Source organism: Erpetoichthys calabaricus, chromosome 15 (assembly GCF_900747795.2).
Source record: "Erpetoichthys calabaricus chromosome 15, fErpCal1.3, whole genome shotgun sequence".
Classification (NCBI taxonomy): domain Eukaryota; kingdom Metazoa; phylum Chordata; class Cladistia; order Polypteriformes; family Polypteridae; genus Erpetoichthys; species Erpetoichthys calabaricus.
Genome location: NC_041408.2, coordinates 18,742,961 through 18,758,818, shown reverse-complemented (window position 1 = coordinate 18,758,818; position 15,858 = coordinate 18,742,961). Strand labels below are relative to the sequence as shown.

The 15,858-nt window shown below is 41.0% G+C and overlaps 1 protein-coding gene across 1 annotated transcript in view; it reads right to left on the bottom strand.

Annotated features, from left to right (window-relative positions):
- The window catches only part of prkcea (protein kinase C, epsilon a), a 309,249-nt gene that overhangs the window by 34,463 nt on the left and 258,928 nt on the right, over positions 1-15,858 (bottom strand). Inside the window, exon 11 of the mRNA XM_028820989.2 lies at positions 2,570-2,724. Coding sequence (XP_028676822.1) covers positions 2,570-2,724 — 155 coding nt within the window. The remainder of the gene's footprint in view (positions 1-2,569; positions 2,725-15,858) is intronic.

Below are 15,858 nucleotides of genomic sequence, written 5' to 3'. Positions count from 1 at the left end.
ACGCAAATATGCACAAATCACGTCTGCACCTACAACGCGCTTCTGAAACCGCGGAAGAAAAAATGTCTCGGCTCCAAAAACACAAGACACTCCTTATTCCAAATACCGGTCCCAATCACAGAAACATCGGTATCCACTATGACAATGCACAGTAACAATGCACGTGACATCCGTCTTGCCACACTGTTAATTATAGATGAATGTACAATGGCTTTCAGTCACTTACTCAACACCATTGATAAACTTCTACAAACGTTGATGAATAATAATATTCCCTTTGCGGGAAAAGTACTTTTATTAGGAGGAGATTTTAGACAGTGCTTAACTATTACTCCACTTACAATGCGCTCAGCTATTGTTCAGTCCACCTTAAAATACGCGGACAATTGGCATTGCGTTGATGAATAATGATATTCCCTTTGCGGGAAAGGTACTTTTATTAGGAGTAGATTTTAGACAGTGCTTACCTATTGCTCCACATGCCATGCGCTCAGCTATTATTCAGTCCACCTTAAAATATGCGACGACGTCACATAAACAACAACAGACCGAACTACAATACATATACAGGCGCGAGACCTGATTGGTGATAATACGAAGAAACGAACAGTCCGCATATTAACAGTGAGTTCGATCCTACTTATTACTTATCCATATTCCTAACGATAAAGATCAAACAAGTCATCAATTCACGATCACAGATACAAAACTAGACGGCTCGAGTAACGGGACCACAAACACGAACCCGCATCAAAAAAAAAAATTCACCTCGGCGCGCTTCTAAAACCGCGGAACAAAAAATGTTACGCGAACAATTGGCATTGCTTTCTAAAGATACACTTGGTACAAAACATGCGATTTCCAGATCCCGAATATAACAATTGGTTACTACAACTAGAACATTGTACACTCACCAATACAGATGGACTTCACCCAGATATTATTACAATTCCTCAACCCTTCATCTGCGACGACTTACTTACGGAGATATTTGGACCAGCGGTCTCATTAGACCAAATGCCCCTTTTAACACAACGAAGTATATTATGTCCAAAAAATATTACTGTTGATCACATTAATAACCAGGTCATTTCATTACTTCCTGGAGAGTCACACCTCTTTCTAAGCTCTGCCAAAGTTGACTCTGATGACGACAATGACCATCTGAATTTCCCCTTAGCATATTTGAACACTATTAACCCAGCCGGATTACCACAACACAGTCTTAGCTTTAAAAACGGAACAATACTCATGCTATTAAGAAACCTTAACACTAAACAGGGTTTATGCAATGGCACACGTTTAGTCATCAACACCATGACACACAATGTTATTCAAGCGACAGTTCTTACAGGATCACATGCTAACAATACTGTTCTCATTCCTAGAATTGACCTTACAAGTTCTGACCTGGAATTACCTTTTACACTTAAACGGAAACAATTCCCTATTAAACCTGCCTTTGCCATGACCATCAACAAATCACAAGGACAAACCATGCACAAGGTTGGCATCTACCTATCTGAGCCCGTTTTTGTACATGGACAACTTTATGTGGCCTTCTCACAACTTCGACGTTCATCTGACGTTAAAGTTAAGGTCATAAATGCTCCATGCCAAGGAAAACTCATTCAAGGACAAGACACCATCTTTACTACTAATGTTGTTTACAAAGAAATTTTCCAATAAACCTTTACACTGTGCCACACACTTTATTGTTTGCTTCCTATCTGCGTCATCTACACCGTCACACTATGCTATATCTCATTCATACATCATGCTCTTTGTAATTTCCCAACACCAGGGGTTGGCGAGCAGGGGGCAGAGCCCCCTAGTCAGAAAAGAAATTAGAAGGGCAAGAAATAACTTGAAGAAAAAGGAAACCCAAAAGAACCAAGATAAGACAGTGAAACGACAGCTCAGAACAAAAAGAATCTGAATAAATTAATGGAAAAGCATTAAAGGAAATGAAAGAATTGCAATCTTGGAGGCTTTAATGCACACCACAAACACACCTGGATCAAAGAGAAAGTAAAAAATTTGGAAGGAATGCATGGAACTGAGAGTCGCAGTACCTTCTTGCAAAGTACACTTGGTAGAAAGTCAGGAAAGAAAATAAAATTGATTTTTAAATTGAGGTCTACCAGAAAACTTTAGGCAGTTGCCATGATGCAGCCTTTACCTTCAAATCATCATGAATTAAATGTAAAATGATACTGTTGGACTAACTCCAATTACAAGATTAAAACACAAAAATGGGTGAAAAGACCATAATAACAAACAGCAATGTAAAAGATGGGAAAAATACATTTCAATCTATCTTTCTATTTGCTGTGTAAAGCTTCTCTTTTGTAGCTTTGCTGGGAGCTGGAGACTTGCCCAGGAGGAAGGGGTCAAAAGGAAATAAATTAGTAAGAAAAATAAAACACAAGGGCATGATAAATGGATAAAATGACATAAGAGCCTGAAAGCAGCAAGAATGTTTACAATCAAACTGCACAAAGCAATTCTGAAAATGGTGCAGGGTGCTGCAGATTTAATAACCACTTATATGAAGAATTAGGCAAACCTGTAGATGACTCCATTCTGGTGTAGAAACATAAGAGCTGACGTAACCTCTGATGCATAAAACCTGGATCGGGCTTCATCAAATTTGCGGGAACGCTGGATTTGGAACATGAGGTCACCTCCGTTGACGTACTCCATGACAAAGAAGAGTCGATCCTGTGCAGAAAAGAGAATGGAGATCTGATGTGACTAAGAGTGGAAAGCAGAATGGTAATAGGCCTCAGAAGAATAAAGCGGGCTTACATTAGTTAGGAGAAACAGGGAATAGTGGAGCTACCTAAGGAGGAGAGAAGTCCACAACTGAAGCCACAAGTTTACATACACCATAAAGGCATACTGTATAGGCACCATTTACATAAAGACTTTCAAATTCAAAATTCCTCAACTTCACCCATACCATGTTACATAAATTGACTTAACACATGAAATGACTGGTATCAACTACAATTCCTTAAGAGTTTTTCTTCAAAATCTTTATATATAAAAGTCAAATACCACTGATTCACTCATCACGAAATCTCCCAAACCATGAGGACTTGAGACTTGAAATTTGGAATGTAGGTTACACTTGGCCCATAGGTGCTCGCTAAGAAACGGTTTTAAAAATTTCGTGGTCCAAGCACAAAATTTCTTATAGTTTTTTTAGACCCGTTTGTATGTCTGTTCACTTTTCATGAGAGAACTACTTAACGGATTTAGATTGGGTTTCTTTCTATAATTTGCTTGAACATTCCGGTTGATTTTGCGACTTTCTCATCTCGCTAAGTACCATAGTTCGCTTTCGATATCGATTTATTAGCGCGAATCCTGAGACAGACTCATTGGGCTGCAGGGAGGGAGGCGGGGCCCTCCTCACTCATGCATTTGCCTTGGGGCGTAACCTTATCTCTGCTTAGTTAGCAAACGAGAGAACTACTTAATGGAGTTAGATCTTTTTTTTTCTATAATTTGCTTGAACATTCCAGTTGATTTAGCGATTTCTCTCATTGCGCTAAAAATCATAGTTCGCTTGCAGGACCGATATATTCGCGGAGGGGGAAGTGTGATGTCAGGAGTAGAGAGCCAGGCAGGGCCCTCCTCAATGTCCCGTTTCACTAATACGCGGGCAAAGCCGTGGGGGATGGCTAGTAATGAATAAGAGACAGATGTATTTCAGCTATTAATCACTATAACAGATCTTCAGTGTATGAAAAGGTTATATACACCTAAGGTAGTGTTTAGTGAAGGGGCCTTTAAATTGCTTAACCTGAAACAAACGCTTAGGATGGCCTTCCACAAGTTTCTCACAACATTTTCCCCGAATTTTGTCCCATTCCCCACGACAGAACTGATGTAATTGAGTCAAGTTCATGGGCCTCCTTGCTTGGACAAGCCTCTTCAGTTCAGTCCACAGATGTTTTATGGGATTCAGGTCAGGGCTTTGTGATGGCCACTCCAATACTGTCACATTATTGTCTGTAAACCATTTCGTTACCACATTTGAAGTGTGCTTGGGATTACTGTTCTGCTGGAAGACCCAAACAGTAGAACCTTGGGTCACGACCGTAATTCATTCCAAAACTCTGGTTGCAACCCGATTTGGTCGTGACCCAAAGTAACTTCCCCCATAGGATTGTATGTAAATACAATTAATCCGTTCTGGACCGTACAAGCTGTATGTAAATATATATTTTTTGTAAGATTTTTAAGCACAAAAATAGTTAATTACACCATAGAATGCACAGCGTAATAGTAAACTAATGTAAAAACATTGAATAACACTGAGAAAACCTTGAACAGAGAAAACTAACATTGCAAGAGTTCATGCTAATAGCCTTACGAACCGCTTGCTGTAAACACTTGTTTTTAATGAGTTTTAAGCACAGGGAAAAAAAATGAACATTTGAAAAATCCGTAATTTATACAAAAACTAACCATAAACAACCGAGAAAACTAACCTTGCATGAGTCGAGTTCTGGCATGAAGGAAGTGAGGAGGAACTGGGTGGAGAGGAGATTACAGTTTTGACGTAAAGTCCCTCTGCACGATGCATGTCTGACCAAGAACAATGTACTGTACAGGGAGAGACTGAACATGTGCGGAAATCACCGGCGCCTACGAACCAGAAGGGAAACTGGCTTGTTCGTCACCCGAGTGTGTGGTTGTGAACAGATGCAAAAGTTTGGCAAACTTTTTGGTCATAACCCGATTTGTACGTGTTCCGAGACGTTCGTGACCGGAGGTTCCACTGTATGTGACCATGCTTTAGCTTTCTGGCTGATATATTGAGGAGGTGTTGCTTCAGAATTTCCTTCTTCATGATCCCATCTGTTTTATGAAGTGCACCAATCCCCATCCCAGCAAAACACCCCCGACATGTTAGGATGGAATTTACTGGATTAAGAGCCTCACTCTTAATACATATTGTAGATCATTATGGTCAGACAGTTCAAATTTTGTTTGATGTGACCAGAGAACACTTCTCTAAAAGGCTACTTCAAACTGGACTCTGGCTTTTTTATGTCAATTCTGAAGTAATGTCTTCTTCCTTGGTTGAGAAAAATCAGGCCATGGCATTCTCTGCTAATGGTGGATGCTGATGCTTTTGTTCCTGATGTCTCCAGGCCCTTCACCAGTTCCTTAGTTTTTATCTTGGAGTCTTGTTGAACCTTTCAAAACAAATGCTGCTCATCCCTGGGAGTTAATCTGTGTCTTCTTCTTGAATATCATAAAGGAGGTATGGTCCCAAGCTTTTTATATTGTTTGCACTTGTCCGTGGTGCCTTGAACCTTTTTGAGATGGCTTCAAAGAAGGAACCGGACTTATTCAGATCCACAATTTTTATTCTAAGGTCTTGACTCCATTCTTTTGATTTCCACATTGTCTTAACCACAAGAATGCACTGGTTTTACAGGCAGGCCCTTATGGAGAGCCACAGGTATCTCAGTTAACCAATAAGTATGACAATTAGCAACTCAGAAGCTGCTAAAGGTAATGACATCAATTCCTGGAGTCATCCATGCTGTTTAAAAAGACAGCCATCTTCGTTTATGTAAACTTTTGACCCACTGAAATTCTGACATAGTGTTTAAAAGCCAAAAAGCAAAAATAAATCTGCCTCTTAATCATTATTTTAGAGAAAAACTGTTTTGGAATTTAAGTAGACACACTTGTTGAATTAGCACATGAATTGTTTGGTAACCTGATATGTGTGAAGTTGGAGAATTTTGAGTTTGAAGAATTTTAGCCAAGATGTATGTAAACTTGTGGCCTCGACTGTACCACCAGCATGTTTGAGTCTCAACCTTGTTTCGGGTGTTACTTTTATTTGTGTGAATTCTGCACAGCGCCAGATGACTGATTTTGATTTCTAGCCCTGGACTGTACATTTGCGGAGTTTACAGGTCTGTCCTTGTCTGCACGGTTTTTCTATTTATTTAACTTCTATTTACTTAACTCACAGCTGTTCCAGTATGAGTGCCTGTGCCCTGTGATGGGCAACCATCACATCTGGCACTCAATGGTGCATCTTAAGGTTGATTTATACCTTTGCATCAAGCCTATGCCGTAGTCTCCTTCACCTATGGCGCACACCTTTTAAAAATGTTGCATCAATGCAGACCCTACGCAGACCCCCAAGGCTCTGATTGGCCAGTTTGGGAACTATGTATTGCCAGAACCGCATTACTATTTGTCTTTAAGTTTGGAAGTCGGCAAATGTATGAACAAGTAGTAAAATGAGAGGGACAAATATGTTTATCTATAGAAGAAAATGTGTAGCAAGAGTAGCAGTGACCATGGGGGGCGAAAGCTGCCTGCATTTTAATGTATCATTCACTTTTCTTGCGTGATACAAACACAGCCAGCTAACATTCTGGCACGTGCATACACTGCGTTCAATGGCATAGCCTACATGCAGTGGCATGCAAAAGTTTGGGCACCGTTGCTTAAAATGTAAATAGTAAGTAGTAAATGAATAGTAAAATGAGCAGAAGATGGACGGATTACCAAAAGGCATGAAGTTAAAGAAGACACATTTCTTTTATATTTTAAGCAAGTTTACATTCTTATTTCCATTATTCACAGGTACAAAACAGCAAAAAAATGAAAAGGGCTGGAAACAAAAGTTTGGTCAGCACTTAGTAAGACCCCCTTTGGCGAGTATTACAGCTTGTAAATGGCCTTTGTAGCCAGCTAAGAATCTTTCAGTTCTTACTTGCTGTATTTTTCAAAAGCTCCTAATTCTGTAAAATTCTTGGGCCGTCTTGCCTCCACTGCTCTTCCGAGATCTCCACAGATTGTCAGTGATATTTGGGTCAGTGGACTGTGAGGGCCATGGCAAAAACATTAGCTTGCGCCTCTCGAGGTGTGTTTCAGATCATTATCTTGTTGTAGGACTCATCCACCTTTTTTTTTACAGATGGTGTGATGTTTGCTTCCAGAATATGCTGGTATTTATTTGAATCCATTCTTCCCTCTGCCAATGACATGACCCTGTGCCACAGGCTTCAACATAAGCTCAAAGCCTGATCAATCCACTGTCATGCTTAACAGTTGGAGGCTGTGTTGAGTCCGTGTTCTCTTCTTGGCATTCAGCCCCCGTTTATTGTTTAAACATATCTTGGCACTTTGTGGCCAAAACGTTCTATTTTGACTTCTTCATTCCAAAGGCCTCATTTCCAAAAGGCATCAGGCTTGTTGTTCATTTGCAAACTTCAGGCACTGAATTTTGTGGCTTGGATGCAAGTAAGGCTTTCTTCTGTTGACCATGAAGGTCATATTTGTTCAGGTGTCGCTGCCCAGTAGAACAGTGGGCCACCACTCCAGAGTCTGCTAGATCCTGAAGATCTTTTGCAGTCAAATGTGGGTTTTTATTTGCCTTTCTAGTAATCCAACATGCATTTCTTTCACAAAGATTTCTTGATCTTCCAGACCTCAGCTTGATCTCCACCATTCCTGTTAACTGCCTGCTGTCTTCTTGTCACCTTCTCCTGCTTTGTAAGCATCAATTGTTTTATTTTCAGAATGCTAGGCAGCTGCTTAGAGAAGCCCATGGCTGATGATTGTTAGGACAAGGGTTGAGCAGTCCGAGAATTTATACAGCTTTGCAGTTTGCATCACTTGGGGTTTCCCATCAATGATTGTGAACAAGACAAAGCCCCAGCGATCTAATGAAGGTCTGAGACCACCTTGAGGTACCCAAACTCTTGCATGGTGCTCCTTTCCTTTTTTCACTGTACAATTGTACAAAACAAAAACAATACACTAATCTTGCATAAAATGTTGAAAAGAAATGTGTCATCTTGAACTGTGTGCCTTTTGGTGATCAGTTCATCTTCTACTAAATGTTTGCATGCCACTGTAGCTATGCTATATGCTTGAAGAAGAAGCATAAATCAGCCTTTAGACTCCAGACAACCCTTGTGACCCTAAACTGGGGAAATGAGTAACAAAATGGTAGGATACAATTTAATCTTTTCCCAGAGAAATTCATTTATTTTTTATAGTAATTGGAGTTCATATTTTCAGGTAAACTAAAATTTCAAATTTATTGTGCCTTTAATAGACAAAGAAAAGAGAAACGGTGTCCAACAATCAAAAGTTGGTGATGGTGACCAGCACCTTTAAGGTGCACACTACTGCATAGTGTACTAGAGAACTTTACAGTGATGCATAATTTCACAGTCAGTCCATAAAGTTTCAATATTTTTCCCAGAATCACACGGTTGGCTTGAGTTGGTGGTTTTGCGTGCAGCTTGGTGGTTTCAAATACTTTTCATTAACAACTAAGCCATACAGTTTATTGAAAGACAAATTCTCTGACAATACGGATGCCTGGTTTGTGTGTTAAAGAAAAGTAAGAAGAAAGAAGAATGAAGTGAGCTGTACAAAAAAAAAAGATGAGCATCAGGCCCAACTCTGTGTGTAGGTCCTAACAACTGTGGCCAAATTCTGGCTTTTGCCATCCATTAAAGTTTCAGCTTAATGGACTAGATCAGCCTTTGTCCTTGCTGACCAAATCAGTTCCCTACTTTATAGTCTAAATCTTGCATGCCAAAGAGACTAACTTGCAAATTCCCAACCAAATGGCAAAACTCATACTCGTCTAATTCATGATACACTGAATGAAAGTGTCCATCCAGTAAGTAATGCCTGAGATTAACTAATATTTCACAAGGCCTCAAAACACGGTTAGCAATGTGTCTTCTGAACTAACGCTCAGCAGCTTTGTGAGATGTAGCAGTTACATAACTGTTCACAAATGAGCTCAGTTTTCTTCTTACACTGAATTTAAACAGGATGCTAAATAAGTTTGTTTAAAAGTGCTTAGAATTACAGACTGTCCCACCCTAATCGTACACGAATAAACATTTCCTGCTTTCTAATTAAAACTGTCCAGATCCTCCTCTGCTGCTCTGAGAAAGGCACAGAGATCTGCCGATAGCGAAGGGCCAGCACTCGGCTCCTCTTTCTTTTCCATTTGCACACACACAGCATTAGAAGGCTGTCAGCTTCAGCAGCCAGTCACATGAAGCATTTGATCAGAAGCCACATTTAATTTTCCTGCCTTTGTGCCTCTCTTTTGAATTACCTGCAGTGCCTAAAAATGGTGCCATTATGTTAAATATGTCACTCCATTGTACTGCTTCTTGTATTAAGACAACTGCACTCCTAGTGTCATTTATCTGACGCTTTCTCACAAAGGAAACATCTGATTAAATAATCCTAAGTGGTCAGGCTCCCACTGACGCTTGCCTGTTGCTGTACCTGGGACGCGCCTGCCATACACAGAACATCCTTCCGGAGTTTCTGACTCCTTGGGGACGCAGTCTTGCACACTTGTTTACATAACCTTGGGCCTTGTGTCTTTCTTTATTTCATTATTACATAACATTCTTGTTATTTCAAAATGAGATCATTTCTTGTGGTTGTACACTTTGATTATAAGTGGACCTTTTCTATTACTAGCAACTCTACTTGACAAGATGTTTTATTTACAGCAGTCGCACTTAAGGACAGAGAAGCCTGCAGGCAAACAAACATACAGACATAAATTAGCTCAGGGTGACGGGTGTATAGACAATGCGCGTGGGAGTGACGTAACGTGGCATAATCCTGTGTACATCCTTCACCTCACCTGTGTTATGTGGTGTCCCTCAGGGTTCAGTTCTTTCTACTTTATATCCTTCCTTTGGGTCAGATTATTCACAGACATGGCCTTAACTTCCACTGCTGTGCAGACAGTGTACAGTTTCATCTTAGTACAGACTCCCCTCCCAGCACACTCACTGACTGCATCACTGATCTATGGATGGAAAGACCCTTTCTCAAACTTAATGCCAATAAAACTGAAGTGTTACTGGTAGGCCCAAACTCCCTACTTTCTAAGCCATCTAACTTCTCTGTTTCTACTGATGGTACACTTGTCATACCTGCTCCTGTTGTCAGAAATCTTGGCGTTTTGTTTGATTCATCACTTAATTTTCTGCTACACATTAGGCCTCTGTCCAAAATTTCATTCTATCATCTCCGTAACACTGCTCGCCTCCGTCCATTTCTGTCCTTTAATGATGCTCAAACTCTGGTTCATTGTTCCATGATGTCTCGTATTGATTACTGTACAGTAATCCCTCGCTACTTCGCGGTTCACTTTTCGCGGATTCACGACTTTGCGGGTTTTTAAATACAAGTGATTGCCCGCCTATCGCAGAAGTTATGTTCCAGACCCATCAGCAACAGGAGAAAATCCGCGATATAGAAAGACCATATAAATAAACATTTTTATAGTTTAAGCCTTAAAATACCCATCCCACATGCTTTAAACACATGTAAACTTATAAAACACACTTTGTTAACACATATGATGTGGATGTCGGGCTAAGGATATGAGTAACATCTCACTATTATAAAACATTTTAACTTCACGCAAGACAAGACAGTGAGACAGGAAAATTGGTGATGTACAGGCTTTTAAATTATTGACACGCAGAGCGACAAGCAGCACAAAGCCAGCACAAAGTCCGCTTCTCCTTAGCGTTCATTCAGCTCCCCACCCCCTTGACAATGTGAAGTGGCAGGAGCGTACTGCGCCTCCGGGGAGGGGGGTTTGAGCGAACGTGCATTCAGCCCTCACACACCCCCACTCCTCCTCCTCCTTCCGAACGCGCAGAGCGACAAGCAGGCATTTTGGCAGAAGCAGCACAAAGTCCATTTCTGCTCAGCGTGAGTTCAGCAGACGTCTGATCGCTGTGTGCAGTGTGCAGTGTTGGTCTGCGGTGTTTAAGAATGTAGAAAGTGTTTAAGAGCATAGGAAGTGTTTATAAGAGTGTGGGAAAGGTTAGCAAGAGAGTGAGAAAGGTTTATAAGAGTGTGGGAAGGGTTTATAAAGCCTTAAAATATGTTTAAATAATAAAATAAATATAGGTCGCTACTTTGTGGATTTTCACCTATCGCAGGGGGCTCTGGAACGTAACCCCAGCGATAGGTGAGGGATTACTGCAATTCCTTCTTCATTGGCCTCCCTGCACAATCTATACAGAGGCTACAGTACATTCAGAACTCCGCACCACACAACTTCTGCTCACATCTCCCCTGTTCTCTCCCAACTTCACTGGTTACCAGTTCCATCAAGGATTAAATTCAAGATGCTGCTTCTCACCTTCAAAGCCCCTCTACCTCACTCAGCTCCTTACACTCCTTGTCGCTCTCTCAGGTCCTCACACACCAGACTCTCCACCCTGGGAGACAGGCAGGTCCTTCATTGTTGTGGCCCCTCAACTCTGGAACTCTCTTACTCAGTCTCTCTGAGAATTTCTTTCCCCACCTTTAAATCTTAACTTTCCTCTTTGACAAACTTTTGTCTTCTGTGTGATCTTTTTTTTTCCTCCCCATCTATGTAAAGTGACCTTGAGTTTGTGAAAGGCTCTCCATTAATGCAACTTATTATTATTATTATTATCATCAATCAATCAATCAATCAATCAATCGAATAGACTTTTATTGTCAATTCACCATATGTGCAGAACATACAGGAGAATCGAAATACTGTTTCTCTCTCATCTTCATAGTACAGTGATCCCTCGCTATATCGCGCTTCGTCTTTCGCGGCTTCACTCCATCGCGGATTTTAAATGTAAGCATATGTGAATATATATCGCGGATTTTTCACTGCTTCGCGGATGTCTGCGGTCTACAGTACGTGTGCTTCCTCAGTTGATTTGCCCATTTGAATTCAAACAAGGGACGCATTTGAATTGAAACAAGGGACTCTATTGGTGGATGGCTGAGAAGCTACCCAATCAGAGCATGCGGTTAAGTTCCTGTGTGCTGCTGATTGGCTCAGCGACGGAGTGCTGCATCACATCAACCAGGAAGTACTAATCTCACTCATTCAGCATTAACGTGCACAAGCGCTAACAGAAGATGCAAATGATTGCAGAAAAGGTAAAAGTTTTGGATATGTTGAAGGAAGGAAACAGCTACACCACTGCAGGACACCATTACAGCATAAATGAGTCCACGATTCTTTTTATTTAAAAAGGAGGAAAAGCATATAAGATCTACGGCCACAGTGTCTTTTAACCAGGGCGCAAAATGAGTTGCAAGTGGACGTTGTAAGGCAATAGTCTGGATGGAATCTGCTTTAGAGATTTGGATTGAAGAGTAATGGAAGAAGAACAACGGCGGTGCTAAACAGTCGCCTGAAGAGGCTCCTTTAGAAGAGCCGTAACGCTATCCTTTGTTGTGCAGTAAAATTAAACTCATCGTTGTTGGACAAGTCGTTGTGTCATTGTTGGTGAGTAAACCATAATTATTTACGTACAGTACTTATTACATGTACATAGTTTAGTGTCACTGTACACACATTTTATTGTATAAAATTTTTCTTGCATTGTACGTATTTATTGATGGTGGCCTGTTTGTCGTAATGGCTGTAACATATGTGATATTGGAGACGCTCGATATCTTTAAAAAAATATTTAGGTTTTACTGTGTTTACATACATAATTTCAACGAATCTTACCTAATATCTAAGAGAATACAAAGGGCTTATGCTGTATAATTGTGCGTGAAATGTTTATAATAGTGTGGGAGAGTTTATAAGGGCTTAAAATATATAAAAATAACCACATGAACATATGGTTTCTACTTCGCGGATTTTCTTATTTCGCGGGTGGCTCTGGAACGCAACCCCCGCGATGGAGGAGGGATTACTGTACAATAAAATATAAAAATATAAAAAAATAAATAAAACTTAAAAGTATAACATATAAGATAAATAACATTAGAACTAGTAAAGTAGACCTGTCTACAATGTGCAATAGTCAGTAGTGCAAAAGCCAATTACAGTAAAAAATGAGAAGGTGCATTATAGAGAAGCTTATGAGATGTACAAAAAGACAGACAGTTAGCAGCAGATGTAATATTGAGTCTTTATATAATACCAGCTGAGGTAGGGTACTTGATAGATAGTGACTCTTGTTATTGTCCAGGGGCTGGGGGGCAAGGGGGGATGGTAGTGGATAGAGTTCAGCATCCTGACAGCTTGGTGGATGAAGCTGTTAGACAGTCTTGTGGAGCGGGCCCAGAGGCTCCAGTATCTTTTCCCTGAGGGGAGGAGGCTAAAAAGGGAGTGTAAGGGGTGGGAGGAGTCACCAGCAATGCTGATGGCTCCACGGGTGAGACGGGTATAGAAAATGTCCTTGAGGGAGGGCAGTGGGGCACCAATGATCTTACTGGCCGCATCCACTATGCGTTGCAGGGACTTCCTACAGGAGGCAGTGCAGCCTCCATACCACACAGGGATGCAGCTGGTGAGGATGCTCTTGATTGTGCCCCGGTAGAAAGAGCACATGATGGGGGGTGGAACTTGTGCTCTCCTCAGTTTGCATAAAAAGTAGAGGCGGGTTTGAGCTTTCTTGGCCAGTGATGTGGTGTTATCTAACCAGGAGAGGTCCTCAGAGATGTATATCCCAAAGGAACTTGGAACTACTCACCCTTTCCACAGCTGCACTATCGATGGTCAGTGTGGGGTGCTGTGAATGACCTCTCCTGAAATCTACCACAATCTCTTTGGTCTTTCCCACGTTCAGGAAGAGATTGTTGTCTTTACACCACTGGACCAGTTGGCTTTGTCATTGTTGGTGATGAGGCCGACCACTGTTGCATCGTCCGCAAACTTGACTTATTACATGCCTATAAGTAGTAACAAGCTACTCATACGTGAAAACTGCTCTTGGGCAGCCACCACAGTGACTCAGAGTGGCGTCAACTTGAACCAACAGGAGGCAGAGTTGTAGGCTAGGGCCAGGTACACAGGGAAGCCATGAATCCAGAGTTTCTGAATGGCCACAAAGAAGGAGATAAAGGTACTAAACCTTCTTTCAGGTATTTTATTTTCAGAAATGTAAAGTTTTTGTTAGCCAGGCAATGCTGCTTAGAAAGGAAAGCATTTTTAGTCCCACAGACTGACTCACCATGTGACTTTGAGCCAGACATGACCAAGTCATATTAAATTACCTGAGCTCTACTTGCAAAAAAACGTATCCTGATAATTTTACTGTAGTTCTATAAACGGTGAACTGTCACAACATGGTGGGCAGCAAGCAACACTTCAACTCTGAATCATCCATCTATCCATTTTCTAACTCGCTTAATCCAGTGTGGTGTTATGGCAAGAGGTCGACTGTGGACAGGACAGAGTCCACTGCACAGCACAGGGGAGTGGGACACGAGGAGGAGCGGAGAACTACAGAAAGACAGTGGCCAGGCCAGAATTCAGACACAGGACTCTGGTATTGTAAGAAAGAAGCACTAGCCGTTGTGTTGCCTATATATTAAGGTGCTATATATATACAATTACGGTTTTTCTACTGGTGTATAACCTTTAAAAAGTATTCACCCCCTTGAAACTTTTCACATTTTTTGTTATACAAAATTGAATCCCTGTGGATTTATTTTGACATTTCTGACACTGATCAACAGGAAAAAACAATAAAATCTTCAATGTCAAAGTGAAAACGGATCTCTGCAAGTTGGTCTAAATTAATTACAAATATAAAACACAATATAATTGACCCATAATTATTCACCCCCTTCAAGTTAGGATTTAGCAGACGCACCTTTACCAGCCATTACAGCCTTAGGTCTGTTTGCACAGGTCTCTCTCTCTCTGTCAGAAGTGCATATCTGGGTGCTGGAATCCCCCCCATCCATTTTTCTTTGTAAATCTGCTCCAGCTCTGCCAAGCTGCATGATGATTGTAAGTGAACCACTCCTATCAAAACCACCCACACATTCTCAGTTGGATTGAGATCAGGACTCTGACTCGGCTGCTCCAGGATATTAACGTCGTTCTGTTCAAGCAATTCCGGTGTCTCTTTGGTTTTATGCTTAAGGATGTTGTCATGCTAAAAAACAAATCTCCTCCAAAGTGCAGGTTCTTGCAAACTACATCCATGGTTTTCTCCACAACTCTGCAGTGTTTTACTGCATTAATTTTCCTCTCACAAACCTTACAGGGCCTGCTGTAGAAAAGCATCCCTACATTATGATGAGGACACCAACATGCTTCATGGTGAGGATGGGGAGGTTTTGCAAAGGTGCAGTGATCAAACAGGGAATTTAGTGGGATGGCCAAAAGGCTCAATTTCGGTCTCATAACACCATAGACCTTTCTTCCAACTTACCTCAGAGTCTCCCATGTACCTTCTGGTAAACTCTAGGTGAGATACTTTTTTTTTTTTTTTTTTTTAAACTACGGCTTTCTCTTTGTCACTTTTCCATAAAGTGTTCACTGGTGAAGAACTGGGCAACAACTGTTGCATGCGCAGTCTCTCCAATCTCAGCCACTGTAGCTTGTAAATGCTTCTGAGTTCACCTAGTTCTCTTGGTGGCCTCCCTCACTAGTCGTCTTCTTTCATCATCACTTAGTTTTTGTGGATGGCTTGCTCTACACAGCTTTACGACTGTACCATACTCTTTCCATTTCTTAATTGATTTTTCTGGACTCCAAGAGGTATTCTGTGACTTGGATATTTTCCAGTTCCCATCCCCTAAATTGTTCTTTTTGATTCACCCTTTCATGGAGTTGCTTGGAATGTTCTTTTGCCTTCATTGTGTAGGTCAGGCCACAATACTGTCTCATCATAAGTTGGAACTTCCAGACAAGGTACATTTATACCACAATCAACAGAAACCTCTTGCTTACAGAGAGTTGATCTCCATTAATTCATTTTGCAACTCCTTAAGCCAACTGTCTGCTTCAGCAATGGTTTAGGTCTGTCAAATTAAAGGGTGAAAACTTATGTG